Below are 18,827 nucleotides of genomic sequence, written 5' to 3'. Positions count from 1 at the left end.
GTCTATAATATATAGAGACTACAGCTTTATAATATCCACAAGGGGCTGTTATTGTCGATAATATATAGAGACCACAGCTTTATAATATCCACAAGGGGCTGTTATTGTCTATAATATATAGAGACTACAGCTTTATAATATCCACAGAGGGCTGTTATTCTCTATAATATATAGAGACTACAGCTTTATAATATCCACAAGGGGCTGTTATTCTCTATAATATATAGAGACTACAGCTTTATAATATCCACAAGGTGATGTAATTGTCTATAATATATAGAGACTACAGCTGTATAATATCCACAAGGGGCTGTTATTCTCTATAATATATAGAACTACAGCTTTATAATATCCACAAGGGGCTGTTATTGTCTATAATATATAGAGAGTACAGCTTTATAATATCCACAAGAGGCTGTTATTGTCTATAATATATAGAGACTACAGCTTGATAATATCCACAAGGGGCTGTTATTCTCTATAATATATAGAGAGTACAGCTTTATAATATCCACAAGTGGCTGTTATTCTCTATAATATATAGAGACTACAGCTTTATAATATCCACAAGGGGCTGTTATTCTCCATAATATATAGAGACTACAGCTTTATAATATCCACAAGAGGCTGTTATTGTCTATAATATATAGAGACTACAGCTTTATAATATCCACAAGGGGCTGTTATTGTCTATAATATATAGAGACTACAGCTTTATAAAATCCACAAGGGGCTGTTATTGTCTATAATATATAGAGAGTACAGCTTTATAATATGCACAAGGGGCTGTTATTGTCTACAATATATAGAGACTACAGCTTTATAAAATCCACAAGAGGCTGTTATTGTCTATAATATATAGAGAGTACAGCTTTATAATATTCACAAGGGGCTGTTATTGTCTATAATATATAGAGACTACAGCTTTATAATATCCACAAGGGGCTGTTATTCTCTATAATATATAGAGACTACAGCTTTATAACATCCACAGGGGGCTGTTATTGTCTATAATATATAGAGACTACAGCTTTATAATATCCACAACGGGCTGTTATTGTCTATAATATCTCGAGACTACAGCTTTATAATATCCACAAGGGTCTGTTATTGTCTATAATATATAGAGGCTAAAGCTGTATAATATCCACAAGGGGCTGTTATTCTCTATAATATATAGAGACTACAGCTTTATAATATCCACAAGGGGCTGTTAATGTCTATAATATATAGAGGCTACAGGTGTATAATATCCACAAGGGGCTGTTATTGTCTATAATATATAGAGACTACAGCTTTATAATATCCACAAGGGGCTGTTATTATCGATAATATATAGAGACTACAGCTTTATAATATCCACAAGGGGCTGTTATTCTCTATAATATATAGAGACTACAGCCTTATAATATCCACAAGGGGTTGTTATTGTCTATAATATATAGAGACTACAGCTTTATAATATCCACAAGGGGCTGTTATTCTCTATAATATATAGAGACTACAGCTTTATAATATCCACAAGGGGCTGTAATTGTCTATAATATATAGAGATTACAGCTTTATAATATCCACAAGGGGCTGTTATTCTCTATAATATATAGAGACTACAGCTTTATAATATCCACAAGGGGCTGTTATTGTCTATAATATATAGAGACTACAGCTTTATAATATCCACAAGGGGCGGTTATTCTGTATAATATATAGAGACTACAGCTTTATAATATCCACAAGGGGCTGTTATTCTCGATAATATATAGAGACTACAGCTTTATAATATCCACAAGGGGCTGTTATTCTCTATAATATATAGAGACTACAGCCTTATAATATCCACAAGGGGTTGTTATTGTCTATAATATATAGAGACTACAGCTTTATAATATCCACAAGGGGCTGTTATTCTCTATAATATATAGAGACTACAGCTTTATAATATCCACAAGGGGCTGTTATTGTCTATAATATATAGAGATTACAGCTTTATAATATCCACAAGGGGCTGTTATTCTCTATAATATATAGAGACTACAGCTTTATAATATCCACAAGGGGCTGTTATTGTCTATAATATATAGAGACTACAGCTTTATAATATCCACAAGGGGCGGTTATTCTGTATAATATATAGAGACTACAGCTGTATAATATCCACAAGGGGCTGTTATTCTCTATAATATATAGAACTACAGCTTTATAATATCCACAAGGGGCTGTTATTGTCTATAATATATAGAGAGTACAGCTTTATAATATCCACAAGAGGCTGATATTGTCTATAATATATAGAGACTACAGCTTGATAATATCCACAAGGGGCTGTTATTCTCTATAATATATAGAGACTACAGCTTTATAATATCCACAAGTGGCTGTTATTCTCTATAATATATAGAGACTACAGCTTTATAATATCCACAAGGGGCTGTTATTCTCCATAATATATAGAGACTACAGCTTTATAATATCCACAAGAGGCTGTTATTGTCTATAATATATAGAGACTACAGCTTTATAATATCCACAAGGGGCTGTTATTGTCTATAATATATAGAGACTACAGCTTTATAAAATCCACAAGGGGCTGTTATTGTCTATAATATATAGAGAGTACAGCTTTATAATATGCACAAGGGGCTGTTATTGTCTACAATATATAGAGACTACAGCTTTATAAAATCCACAAGAGGCTGTTATTGTCTATAATATATAGAGAGTACAGCTTTATAATATTCACAAGGGGCTGTTATTGTCTATAATATATAGAGACTACAGCTTTATAATATCCACAAGGGGCTGTTATTCTCTATAATATATAGAGACTACAGCTTTATAACATCCACAGGGGGCTGTTATTGTCTATAATATATAGAGACTACAGCTTTATAATATCCACAACGGGCTGTTATTGTCTATAATATCTCGAGACTACAGCTTTATAATATCCACAAGGGTCTGTTATTGTCTATAATATATAGAGGCTAAAGCTGTATAATATCCACAAGGGGCTGTTATTCTCTATAATATATAGAGACTACAGCTTTATAATATCCACAAGGGGCTGTTAATGTCTATAATATATAGAGGCTACAGGTGTATAATATCCACAAGGGGCTGTTATTGTCTATAATATATAGAGACTACAGCTTTATAATATCCACAAGGGGCTGTTATTATCGATAATATATAGAGACTACAGCTTTATAATATCCACAAGGGGCTGTTATTCTCTATAATATATAGAGACTACAGCTTTATAATATCCACAAGGGGTTGTTATTGTCTATAATATATAGAGACTACAGCTTTATAATATCCACAAGGGGCTGTTATTCTCTATAATATATAGAGACTACAGCTTTATAATATCCACAAGGGGCTGTAATTGTCTATAATATATAGAGATTACAGCTTTATAATATCCACAAGGGGCTGTTATTCTCTATAATATATAGAGACTACAGCTTTATAATATCCACAAGGGGCTGTTATTGTCTATAATATATAGAGACTACAGCTTTATAATATCCACAAGGGGCGGTTATTCTGTATAATATATAGAGACTACAGCTTTATAATATCCACAAGGGGCTGTTATTGTCTATAATATATAGAGACTACAGCTTTATAATATACACAAGGGGCTGTTATTCTCTATAATATATAGAGACTACAGCTTTATAATATCCACAAGGGGCTGTTATTGTCTATAATATAGAGAGACTACAGCTTTATAATATCCACAAGGGGCTGTTATTCTCTATAATATATAGACACTACAGCTTTATAATATCCACAAGGGGCTGTTATTCTCTATAATATATAGAGACTACAGCTTTATAATATCCACAAGGGACTGTTATTCTCTATAATATGTAGAGGCTACAGCTTTATAATATCCACAAGGGGCTGTTATTCTCAATAATATATAGAGACTACAGCTTTATAGTATCCACAAGGGGCTGTTATTGTCTATAATATATAGAGACTACAGCTTTATAATATCCACAAGGGGCTGTTATTGTGTACAATTTATAGAGAATACAGCTTTATAATATCCACAAGGGGCTGTTATTCTCTATAATATATAGAGACTACAGCTTTATAATATCCACAAGGGGCTGTTATTCTCTATAATATATAGAGACTACAGCTTTATAATATCCACAAGGGGCTGTTATTGTCTATAATATATAGAGACTACAGCTTTATAATATCCACAACGGGCTGTTGTTGTCTATAATATATAGAGACTACAGCTTTATAATATCCACAAGGGGCTGTTATTGTCTATAATATATAGAGGCTACAGCTTTATAATATCCACAGGGGGCTGTTATTCTCTATAATATATAGAGACTACAGCTTTATAATATCCACAAGGGGCTGTTATTGTCTATAATATATAGAGACTACAGCTTTATAATATCCACAAGGGGCTGTTATTCTCTATAATATATAGAGACTACAGCTTTATAATATCCACAAGGTGCTGTAATTGTCTATAATATATAGAGACCACAGCTGTATAATATCCACAAGGGGCTGTTATTGTCTATAATATATGGAGACTACAGCTTTATAATATCCACAAGGGGCTGTTATTGTCTCTAATATATAGAGACTACAGCTTTATAATATCCACAAGGGGCTGTTATTCTCTATAATATATAGAGAGTACAGCTTTATAATATCCACAAGGGGCTGATATTGTCTATAATACATAGAGACTACAGCTTTATAATATCCACAAGGGGCTGTTATTGTCTATAATATATAGAGACTACAGCTTTATAATATCTACAAGGGGCTGTTATTGTCTATAATATATAGAGACTACAGCTTTATAATATCCACAAGAGGCTGTTATTGTCTATAATATATAGAGACTACAGCTTTATAATATCCACAAGGGGCTGTTATTGTCTATAATATATAGAGACTACAGCTTTATAAAATCCACAAGGGGCTGTTATTGTCTATAATATATAGAGAGTACAGCTTTATAATATCCACAAGGGGCTGTTATTGTCTACAATATATAGAGACTACAGCTTTATAAAATCCACAAGAGGCTGTTATTGTCTATAATATATAGAGAGTACAGCTTTATAATATTCACAAGGGGCTGTTATTGTCTATAATATATAGAGACTACAGCTTTATAATATCCACAAGGGGCTGTTATTCTCTATAATATATAGAGACTACCGCTTTATAATATCCACAGGGGGCTGTTATTGTCTATAATATATAGAGACTACAGCTTTATAATATCCACAACGGGCTGTTATTGTCTGTAATATCTCGAGACTACAGCTTTATAATATCCACAAGGGGCTGTTATTGTCGATTATATATAGAGGCTACAGCTGTATAATATCCACAAGGGGCTGTTATTCTCTATAATATATAGAGACTACAGCTTTATAATATCCACAAGGGGCTGTTATTCTCTATAATATATAGAGACTCCAGCTTTATAATATCCACAAGGGGCTGTTATTCTCTATAATATATAGAGACTACAGCTTTATAATATCCACAAGGGGCTGTTGTTGTCTATAATATATAGAGACTACAGCTTTATAATATCCACAAGGGGCTGTTATTCTCTATAATATATAGAGACTACAGCTTTATAATATCCACAAGGGGCTGTTATTGTCTATAATATATAGAGACTACAGCTTTATAATATCCACAACGGGCTGTTGTTGTCAATAATATATAGAGACTACAGCTTTATAATATCCACAAGGGGCTGTTATTGTCTATAATATATAGAGACTACAGCTTTATAATATCCACAAGTGGCTGTTATTCTCTATAATATATAGAGACTACAGCTTTATAATATCCACAAGGGGCTGTTATTCTCCATAATATATAGAGACTACAGCTTTATAATATCCACAAGAGGCTGTTATTGTCTATAATATATAGAGACTACAGCTTTATAATATCCACAAGGGGCTGTTAATGTCTATAATATATAGAGACTACAGCTTTATAAAATCCACAAGGGGCTGTTATTGTCTATAATATATAGAGAGTACAGCTTTATAATATGCACAAGGGGCTGTTATTGTCTACAATATATAGAGACTACAGCTTTATAAAATCCACAAGAGGCTGTTATTGTCTATAATATATAGAGAGTACAGCTTTATAATATTCACAAGGGGCTGTTATTGTCTATAATATATAGAGACTACAGCTTTATAATATCCACAAGGGGCTGTTATTCTCTATAATATATAGAGACTACAGCTTTATAACATCCACAGGGGGCTGTTATTGTCTATAATATATAGAGACTACAGCTTTATAATATCCACAACGGGCTGTTATTGTCTATAATATCTCGAGACTACAGCTTTATAATATCCACAAGGGTCTGTTATTGTCTATAATATATAGAGGCTAAAGCTGTATAATATCCACAAGGGGCTGTTATTCTCTATAATATATAGAGACTACAGCTTTATAATATCCACAAGGGGCTGTTAATGTCTATAATATATAGAGGCTACAGGTGTATAATATCCACAAGGGGCTGTTATTGTCTATAATATATAGAGACTACAGCTTTATAATATCCACAAGGGGCTGTTATTATCGATAATATATAGAGACTACAGCTTTATAATATCCACAAGGGGCTGTTATTCTCTATAATATATAGAGACTACAGCCTTATAATATCCACAAGGGGTTGTTATTGTCTATAATATATAGAGACTACAGCTTTATAATATCCACAAGGGGCTGTTATTCTCTATAATATATAGAGATTACAGCTTTATAATATCCACAAGGGGCTGTTATTCTCTATAATATATAGAGACTACAGCTTTATAATATCCACAAGGGGCTGTTATTGTCTATAATATATAGAGACTACAGCTTTATAATATCCACAAGGGGCGGTTATTCTCTATAATATGTAGAGGCTACAGCTTTATAATATCCACAAGGGGCTGTTATTGTCTATAATATATAGAGACTACAGCTTTATAGTATCCACAAGGGGCTGTTATTGTCTATAATATATAGAGACTACAGCTTTATAATATCCACAAGGGGCTGTTATTGTGTACAATATATAGAGAATACAGCTTTATAATATCCACAAGGGGCTGTTATTCTCTATAATATATAGAGACTACAGCTTTATAATATCCACAAGGGGCTGTTATTGTCTATAATATATAGAGACTACAGCTTTATAATATCCACAACGGGCTGTTGTTGTCTATAATATATAGAGACTACAGCTTTATAATATCCACAAGGGGCTGTTATTGTCTATAATATATAGAGGCTACAGCTTTATAATATCCACAGGGGGCTGTTATTCTCTATAATATATAGAGACTACAGCTTTATAATATCCACAAGGGGCTGTTATTGTCTATAATATATAGAGACTACAGCTTTATAATATCCACAAGGGGCTGTTATTCTCTATAATATATAGAGACTCCAGCTTTATAATATCCACAAGGTGCTGTAATTGTCTATAATATATAGAGACCACAGCTGTATAATATCCACAAGGGGCTGTTATTGTCTATAATATATAGAGACTACAGCTTTATAATATCCACAAGGGGCTGTTATTGTCTCTAATATATAGAGACTACAGCTTTATAATATCCACAAGGGGCTGTTATTCTCTATAATATATAGAGAGTACAGCTTTATAATATCCACAAGATGCTGATATTGTCTATAATATATAGAGACTACAGCTTTATAATATCCACAAGGGGCTGTTATTGTCTATAATATATAGAGACTACAGCTTTATAATATCTACAAGGGGCTGTTATTGTCTATAATATATAGAGACTACAGCTTTATAATATCCACAAGAGGCTGTTATTGTCTATAATATATAGAGACTACAGCTTTATAATATCCACAAGGGGCTGTTATTGTCTATAATATATAGAGACTACAGCTTTATAAAATCCACAAGGGGCTGTTATTGTCTATAATATATAGAGAGTACAGCTTTATAATATCCACAAGGGGCTGTTATTGTCTATAATATATAGAGACTACAGCTTTATAATATCCACAAGGGGCTGTTATTCTCTATAATATATAGAGACTACAGCTTTATAATATCCACAAGGGGCTGTTATTGTCTATAATATATAGAGACTACAGCTTTATAATATCCACAACGGGCTGTTGTTGTCAATAATATATAGAGACTACAGCTTTATAATATCCACAAGGGGCTGTTATTGTCTATAATATATAGAGGCTACAGCTTTATAATATCCACAGGGGGCTGTTATTCTCTATAATATATAGAGACTACCGCTTTATAATATCCACAGGGGCTGTTATTGTCTATAATATATAGAGACTACAGCTTTATAATATCCACAACGGGCTGTTATTGTCTGTAATATCTCGAGACTACAGCTTTATAATATCCACAAGGGGCTGTTATTGTCGATTATATATAGAGGCTACAGCTGTATAATATCCACAAGGGGCTGTTATTCTCTATAATATATAGAGACTACAGCTTTATAATATCCACAAGGGGCTGTTATTCTCTATAATATATAGAGACTCCAGCTTTATAATATCCACAAGGGGCTGTTATTCTCTATAATATATAGAGACTACAGCTTTATAATATCCACAAGGGGCTGTTGTTGTCTATAATATATAGAGACTACAGCTTTATAATATCCACAAGGGGCTGTTATTCTCTATAATATATAGAGACTACAGCTTTATAATATCCACAAGGGGCTGTTATTGTCTATAATATATAGAGACTACAGCTTTATAATATCCACAACGGGCTGTTGTTGTCAATAATATATAGAGACTACAGCTTTATAATATCCACAAGGGGCTGTTATTGTCTATAATATATAGAGACTACAGCTTTATAATATCCACAAGTGGCTGTTATTCTCTATAATATATAGAGACTACAGCTTTATAATATCCACAAGGGGCTGTTATTCTCCATAATATATAGAGACTACAGCTTTATAATATCCACAAGAGGCTGTTATTGTCTATAATATATAGAGACTACAGCTTTATAATATCCACAAGGGGCTGTTAATGTCTATAATATATAGAGACTACAGCTTTATAAAATCCACAAGGGGCTGTTATTGTCTATAATATATAGAGAGTACAGCTTTATAATATGCACAAGGGGCTGTTATTGTCTACAATATATAGAGACTACAGCTTTATAAAATCCACAAGAGGCTGTTATTGTCTATAATATATAGAGAGTACAGCTTTATAATATTCACAAGGGGCTGTTATTGTCTATAATATATAGAGACTACAGCTTTATAATATCCACAAGGGGCTGTTATTCTCTATAATATATAGAGACTACAGCTTTATAACATCCACAGGGGGCTGTTATTGTCTATAATATATAGAGACTACAGCTTTATAATATCCACAACGGGCTGTTATTGTCTATAATATCTCGAGACTACAGCTTTATAATATCCACAAGGGTCTGTTATTGTCTATAATATATAGAGGCTAAAGCTGTATAATATCCACAAGGGGCTGTTATTCTCTATAATATATAGAGACTACAGCTTTATAATATCCACAAGGGGCTGTTAATGTCTATAATATATAGAGGCTACAGGTGTATAATATCCACAAGGGGCTGTTATTGTCTATAATATATAGAGACTACAGCTTTATAATATCCACAAGGGGCTGTTATTATCGATAATATATAGAGACTACAGCTTTATAATATCCACAAGGGGCTGTTATTCTCTATAATATATAGAGACTACAGTCTTATAATATCCACAAGGGGTTGTTATTGTCTATAATATATAGAGACTACAGCTTTATAATATCCACAAGGGGCTGTTATTCTCTATAATATATAGAGATTACAGCTTTATAATATCCACAAGGGGCTGTTATTCTCTATAATATATAGAGACTACAGCTTTATAATATCCACAAGGGGCTGTTATTGTCTATAATATATAGAGACTACAGCTTTATAATATCCACAAGGGGCGGTTATTCTCTATAATATGTAGAGGCTACAGCTTTATAATATCCACAAGGGGCTGTTATTGTCTATAATATATAGAGACTACAGCTTTATAGTATCCACAAGGGGCTGTTATTGTCTATAATATATAGAGACTACAGCTTTATAATATCCACAAGGGGCTGTTATTGTGTACAATATATAGAGAATACAGCTTTATAATATCCACAAGGGGCTGTTATTCTCTATAATATATAGAGACTACAGCTTTATAATATCCACAAGGGGCTGTTATTGTCTATAATATATAGAGACTACAGCTTTATAATATCCACAACGGGCTGTTGTTGTCTATAATATATAGAGACTACAGCTTTATAATATCCACAAGGGGCTGTTATTGTCTATAATATATAGAGGCTACAGCTTTATAATATCCACAGGGGGCTGTTATTCTCTATAATATATAGAGACTACAGCTTTATAATATCCACAAGGGGCTGTTATTGTCTATAATATATAGAGACTACAGCTTTATAATATCCACAAGGGGCTGTTATTCTCTATAATATATAGAGACTCCAGCTTTATAATATCCACAAGGTGCTGTAATTGTCTATAATATATAGAGACCACAGCTGTATAATATCCACAAGGGGCTGTTATTGTCTATAATATATAGAGACTACAGCTTTATAATATCCACAAGGGGCTGTTATTGTCTCTAATATATAGAGACTACAGCTTTATAATATCCACAAGGGGCTGTTATTCTCTATAATATATAGAGAGTACAGCTTTATAATATCCACAAGAGGCTGATATTGTCTATAATATATAGAGACTACAGCTTTATAATATCCACAAGGGGCTGTTATTGTCTATAATATATAGAGACTACAGCTTTATAATATCTACAAGGGGCTGTTATTGTCTATAATATATAGAGACTACAGCTTTATAATATCCACAAGAGGCTGTTATTGTCTATAATATATAGAGACTACAGCTTTATAAAATCCACAAGGGGCTGTTATTGTCTATAATATATAGAGAGTACAGCTTTATAATATCCACAAGGGGCTGTTATTGTCTATAATATATAGAGACTACAGCTTTATAATATCCACAAGGGGCTGTTATTCTCTATAATATATAGAGACTACAGCTTTATAATATCCACAAGGGGCTGTTATTGTCTATAATATATAGAGACTACAGCTTTATAATATCCACAACGGGCTGTTGTTGTCAATAATATATAGAGACTACAGCTTTATAATATCCACAAGGGGCTGTTATTGTCGATTATATATAGAGGCTACAGCTGTATAATATCCACAAGGGGCTGTTATTCTCTATAATATATAGAGACTACAGCTTTATAATATCCACAAGGGGCTGTTATTGTCTATAATATATAGAGGCTACAGCTGTATAATATCCACAAGGGGCTGTTATTCTCTATAATATATAGAGACTACAGCTTTATAATATCCACAAGGGGCTGTTATTGTCTATAATATATAGAGGCTACAGCTGTATAATATCCACAAGGGGCTGTTATTCTCTATAATATATAGAGACTACAGCTTTATAATATCCACAAGGGGCTGTTATTGTCTATAATATATAGAGGCTACAGCTGTATAATATCCACAAGGGGCTGTTATTCTCTATAATATATAGAGACTACAGCTTTATAATATCCACAAGGGGCTGTTATTGTCTATAATATATAGAGGCTACAGCTGTATAAAATCCACAAGGGGCTGTTATTCTCTATAATATATAGAGACTACAGCTTTATAATATCCACAAGGGGCTGTTATTCTCTATAATATATAGAGACTACAGCTTTATAATATCCACAAGGGACTGTTATTCTCTATAATATGTAGAGGCTACAGCTTTATAATATCCACAAGGGGCTGTTATTCTCTATAATATATAGAGACTACAGCTTTATAATATCCACAAGGGGCTGTTATTGTCTATAATATATAGAGTCTACAGCTTTATAATATCCACAAGGGGCTGTTATTGTCTATAATATATAGAGACTACAGCTTTATAATATCCACAAGGGGCTGTTATTCTCTATAATATATAGAGACTACAGCTTTATAATATCCACAAGGGACTGTTATTCTCTATAATATATAGAGACTACAGCTTTATAATATCCACAAGGTGCTGTTATTGTCTATAATATATAGAGACTACAGCTTTATAATATCCACAAGGGACTGTTATTCTCTATAATATATAGAGGCTACAGCTTTATAATATCCACAAGGGGCTGTTATTCTCTATAATATATAGAGACTACAGCTTTATAATATCCACAAGGGGCTGTTATTTTCTATAATATATAGAGACTGCAGCTTTATAATATCCACAAGGGGCTGTTATTCTTTGTAATATATAGAGACCACAGCTTTATAATGTCCACAAGGGGCTGTTATTGTCTATAATATATAGAGACCACAGCTTTATAATATCCACAAGGGGCTGTTATTCTCTACAATATATAGAGACTACAGCTTTATACTATCCACAAGGGGCTGTTATTGTCTATAATATATAGAGACTACAGCTTTATAATATCCACAAGGGGCTGTTATTGTGTATAATATATAGAGACCACAGCTTTATAATATCCACAAGGGGCTGTTATTCTCCATAATATATAGAGACTACAGCTTTATAATATCCACAAGGGTCTGTTATTCTCTATAATATATAGAGACTACAGCTTTATAATATCCACAAGGGGCTGTTATTGTCTATAATATATAGAGACTACAGCTTTATAATATCCACAAGGGGCTGTTGTTGTCTATAATATATAGAGACTACAGCTTTATAATATCCACAGGGGGCTGTTATTGTCTATAATATATAGAGACTACAGCTTTATAATATCCACAAGGGGCTGTTATTGTCTATAATATATAGGGACTACAGCTTTATAAAATCCACAGGGGGCTGTTATTCTCGATAATATATAGAGACTACAGCTTTATAATATCCATAAGGGGCTGTTATTCTCTATAATATATAGAGACTACAGCTTTATAATATCCACAAGGGGCTGTTATTCTCTATAATATATAGAGACTACAGCTTTATAATATCCACAAGGGGCTGTTATTCTCTATAATATATAGAGACTACAGCTTTATAATATCCAAAAGGGGCTGTTATTCTCGATAATATGTAGAGACTACAGCTTTATAATATCCACAAGGGGCTGATATTGTCTATAATATATACAGACTACAGCTTTATAATATCCACAAGGGGCTGTTATTGTCTATAATATATAGAGACTACAGCTTTATAATATCCACAAGGGGCTGTTATTCTCTATAATATATAGAGACTACAGCTTTATAATATCCACAGGGGGCTGTTATTGTCTATAATATATAGAGAGTACAGCGTTATAATAACCACAAGGGGCTGTTATTCTCTATAATATATAGAGACTACAGCTTTATAATATCCACAAGGGGCTGTTATTGTCTATAATATATAGAGACTACAGCTTTATAATATCCACAAGAGGCTGTTATTGTCTATAATATATAGAGACTACAGCTTTATAATATCCACAGGGGGCTGTTATTGTCTATAATATATAGAGACTACAGCTTTATAATATCCTCAAGGGACTGTTATTCTCTATAATATATAGAGACTACAGCTTTATAATACCCAAAAGGGGCTGTTATTCTCCATAATATATAGAGATTACAGCTTTATAATATGCACAAGGGTTTGTTATTCTCCATAATAGAAAGAGACTACAGCTTTATAATATCCACAAGGGGCTGTTATTCTCTATAATATATAGAGACTACAGCTTTATAATATCCACAAGGGGCTGTTATTGTCTATAATGTATAGAGACTACAGCTTTATAATATCCACAAGGGGCTGTTATTGTCTATAATGTATAGAGAGTACAGCTTTATAATATCCAAAAGGGGCTGTTATTCTCTATAATATATAGAGAGTACAGCTTTATAATATCCACAAGGGGCTGTTATTCTCTATAATATATAGAGACTACAGCTTTATAATATCCACAAGGGGCTGTTATTGTCTATAATATATAGAGACTACAGCTTTATAATATCCACAAGGGGCTGTTATTCTCTATAATATATAGAGACTACAGCTTTATAATATCCACAAGGGGCTGTTATTGTCTATAATATATAGAGACTACAGCTTTATAATATCCACAAGGTGCTGTAATTGTCTATAATATATAGAGACTGCAGCTTTATAATATCCACAAGGGGCTGTTATTCTCTATAATATATAGAGACTACAGCTTTATAATATCCACAAGGGGCTGTTATTGTCTATAATGTATAGAGACTACAGCTTTATAATATCCACAACGGGCTGTTATTGTCTATAATATATAGAGACTACAGCTTTATAATATCCACAAGGGGCTGTTATTGTCTATAATATATAGAGACTACAGCTTTATAATATCCACAAGGGGCTGTTATTCTCTATAATATATAGAGACTACAGCTTTATAATATCCACAAGGGGCTGTTGTTGTCTATAATATATAGAGACTACAGCTTTATAATATCCACAAGGGGCTGTTGTTGTCTATAATGTATAGAGACTACAGCTTTATAATATCCACAACGGGCTGTTATTCTCTATAATATATAGAGACTACAGCTTTATAATATCCACAAGGGGCTGTTATTGTCTATAATGTATAGAGACTACAGCTTTATAATATCACAAGGGGCTGTTATTCTCTATAATATATAGAGACTACAGCTTTATAATATCCACAAGGGGCTGTTATTGTCTATAATATATAGAGACCACAGCTTTATAATATCCACAAGGGGCTGTTATTGTCTATAATATATAGAGACTACAGCTTTATAATATCCACAAGGGGCTGTTATTCTCTATAATATATAGAGACTACAGCTTTATAATATCCACAAGGGGCTGTTATTGTCTATAATGTATAGAGAGTACAGCTTTATAATATCCACAAGGGGCTGTTATTGTCTATAATATATAGAGGCTACAGCTTTATAATATCCACAAGGGGCTGTTATTGTCTATAATATATAGAGACTACAGCTTTATAATATCCACAAGGGGCTGTTATTGTCTATAATATATAGAGGCTACAGCTTTATAATATCCACAAGGGGCTGTTATTCTCTATAATATATAGAGACCACAGCTTTATAATATCCAAAAGGGGCTGTTATTGTCTATAATATATAGAGACTACAGATTTATAATATCCACAAGGGGCTGTTATTGTCTATAATATATAGAGACTACAGCTTTATAATATCCACAAGGGGCTGTTATTGTCTATAATGTATAGAGACTACAGCTTTATAATATCCACAAGGGGCTGTTATTCTCTATAATATATAGAGACTACAGCTTTATAATATCCACAAGGGGCTGTTATTGTCTATAATGTATAGAGAGTACAGCTTTATAATATCCACAAGGGGCTGTTATTCTCTATAATATATAGAGACTACAGCTTTATAATATCCACAAGGGGCTGTTATTCTCTATAATATATAGAGACTACAGCTTTATAATATCCACAAGGGGCTGTTATTCTCTATAATATATAGAGGCTACAGCTTTATAATATCCACAAGGGGCTGTTATTGTCTATAATATATAGAGACTACAGCTTTATAATATCCACAAGGGGCTGTTATTCTCTATAATATATAGAGACTACAGCTTTATAATATCCACAAGGGGCTGTTATTGTCTATAATATATAGAGACTACAGCTTTATAATATCCACAAGGGGCTGTTATTGTCTATAATATATAGAGACTACAGCTTTATAATATCCACAAGGTGCTGTAATTGTCTATAATATATAGAGACTGCAGCTTTATAATATCCACAAGGGGCTGTTATTGTCTATAATATATAGAGACTACAGCTTTATAATATCCACAAGGGGCTGTTATTCTCTATAATATATAGAGACCACAGCTTTATAATATCCAAAAGGGGCTGTTATTGTCTATAATATATAGAGACTACAGATTTATAATATCCACAAGGGGCTGTTATTGTCTATAATATATAGAGACTACAGCTTTATAATATCCACAAGGGGCTGTTATTGTCTATAATGTATAGAGACTACAGCTTTATAATATCCACAAGGGGCTGTTATTCTCTATAATATATAGAGACTACAGCTTTATAATATCCACAAGGGGCTGTTATTGTCTATAATGTATAGAGAGTACAGCTTTATAATATCCACAAGGGGCTGTTATTCTCTATAATATATAGAGACTACAGCTTTATAATATCCACAAGGGGCTGTTATTCTCTATAATATATAGAGGCTACAGCTTTATAATATCCACAAGGGGCTGTTATTGTCTATAATGTAAAGAGAGTACAGTTTTATAATATCCACAAGGGGCTGTTATTGTCTATAATATATAGAGACTACAGCTTTATAATATCCACAAGGGGCTGTTATTGTCTATAATATATAGAGACTACAGCTTTATAATATCCACAAGGGGCTGTTATTCTCTATAATATATAGGGACTACAGCTTTATAATATCCACAAGGTGCTGTTATTGTCTATAATATATAGGGACTACAGCTTTATAATATCCACAAGGGGCTGTTATTCTCTATAATATATAGAGACTACAGCTTTATAATATCCACAAGGGGCTGTTATTCTCTATAATATATAGAGACTACAGCTTTATAATATCCACAAGGGGCTGTTATTGTCTATAATATATAGAGGCTACAGCTTTATAATATCCACAAGGGGCTGTTATTGTCTATAATATATAGAGACTACAGCTTTATAATATCCACAAGAGGCTGTTATTCTCTATAATATATAGAGACTACAGCTTTATAATATCCACAAGGCGCTGTTATTCTCTATAATATAAAGAGACTACAGCTTTATAATATCCACAAGGGGCTGTTATTGTCTATAATATATAGAGACTACAGCTTTATAATATCCACAAGGGGCTGTTATTGTCTATAATATATTGAGGCTACAGCTTTATAATATCCACAAGGGGCTGTTATTCTCTATAATATATAGAGACTACAGCTTTATAATATCCACAAGGGGCTGTTATTGTCTATAATATATAGAGACTACAGCTTTATAATATCCACAAGGGGCTGTTATTCTCTATAATATATAGAGACTACAGCTTTATAATATCCACAGGGGGCTGTTATTCTCTATAATATATAGAGACTACAGCTTTATAATATCCACAGGGGGCTGTTATTGTCTATAATATATAGAGACTACAGCTTTATAATATCCACAAGGGGCTGTTATTGTCTATAATATATAGAGACTGCAGCTTTATAATATCCACAAGGGGCCGTTATTGTCTATAATATATAGAGACTACAGCTTTATAATATCCACAAGGGGCCGTTATTGTCTATAATATATAGAGACTACAGCTTTATAATATCCACAAGGGGCTGTTATTCTCTATAATATATAGAGACTACAGCTTTATAATATCCACAAGGGGCTGTTATTGACTATAATATATAGAGACTACAGCTTTATAATATCCACAAGGGGCTGTTATTCTCTATAATATATAGAGACTACAGCTTTATAATATCCACAAGGGGCTGTTATTGTCTATAATATATAGGGACTACAGCTTTATAATATCCACAAGGGGCTGTTATTCTCTATAATATATAGAGACTACAGCTTTATAATATCCACAAGGGGCTGTTATTCTCTATAATGTACAGAGGAGGCTATAACATTATAATCTCCATGAAGAGCTGTTATTTGTTTACAGTATATACTGCAATCTCCAAATCGAGAATATCCACAAGAGCTGACTATTCTTCACAATGTACATTGGAGGCTGCAACTGTCTCATCTCCGCAAGGTCTGAATACTCGCTCTCAGTTATGGAGGTGACGACCTCTCTCTATCACATCTCGAAGGGTTTGTGGTTGTCCACCGTACACACTGAGACAACGATTCCCACCCACAGCCCCTGCCCTCAGTACCTTCCTGCTGCTGGACATGCTGTTGATCCATGGCCTGTCGTAGTTCTGGCTGGTGGGACCAGTGGGACGTGCCAGAGGCTGGACAGCTCGCTGCTCCCGCTTCTGCTCAGCCTGCATGCGTTCCCGTTCCCTCAGACGCAGTCGGCTCTGCACCAAAGCACAGCAGGATCCCGGGTGGTCAGCACCAGCTTGCTCAACAGCAACCACCTCCCCCCACCCCCCGACACTCCTTCCTTTCTCCCTTCTGTGGCTCTGTGCAGAAAGGAGTCCGCTTTCCCCCTGTCAACCAAGTGCATTTTCTGACAGGTTGCACCGGGATCCAGCTGTGGGGCCCTGGTTAGTTGGTCTCACCCTGACCAACGATGGATCCCACGACTACTGAGTGAATGAGAGCACTGAGGGAGGAAACCAGGGATGGAGGAAGAGAGGGGGAGAGAGAGAGAGGGGAGAATGGATGCATAGACCCGATGCATATGGGCACATCATTAGATTGGATTCGCCAACAGTGCGGAAACAGGCCCTTCAGCCCGACAACTCCAAACCGAGACTGTCGAGATTAAGACACCCGGGCCCATTACCCTCTAATGCACGTAACACTACGGGTAATGTAGCACGGTCAATCCACGCTAACCTGCCCATCCCTGGGCACTATGGGTAGTTTAGCACGGCCAATCCACCCTAACCTGCA

The 18,827-nt window shown here is 33.7% G+C and overlaps 1 protein-coding gene across 1 annotated transcript in view; it reads right to left on the bottom strand.

The window, feature by feature from the left end:
* LOC132807060 (nascent polypeptide-associated complex subunit alpha, muscle-specific form-like) overlaps positions 1-18,827 on the bottom strand; it is a 93,381-nt gene that overhangs the window by 45,693 nt on the left and 28,861 nt on the right. Inside the window, exon 3 of the mRNA XM_060821363.1 lies at positions 18,140-18,286. Coding sequence (XP_060677346.1) covers positions 18,140-18,286 — 147 coding nt within the window. The remainder of the gene's footprint in view (positions 1-18,139; positions 18,287-18,827) is intronic.

The sequence above is a fragment of the Hemiscyllium ocellatum genome (assembly GCF_020745735.1).
Source record: "Hemiscyllium ocellatum isolate sHemOce1 chromosome 27 unlocalized genomic scaffold, sHemOce1.pat.X.cur. SUPER_27_unloc_1, whole genome shotgun sequence".
In the NCBI taxonomy this organism is placed as follows: Eukaryota; Metazoa; Chordata; class Chondrichthyes; order Orectolobiformes; family Hemiscylliidae; genus Hemiscyllium; species Hemiscyllium ocellatum.
The sequence above is the reverse complement of the archived record's forward strand: the minus strand, read 5'-3'. Positions and strand labels throughout refer to the sequence as shown.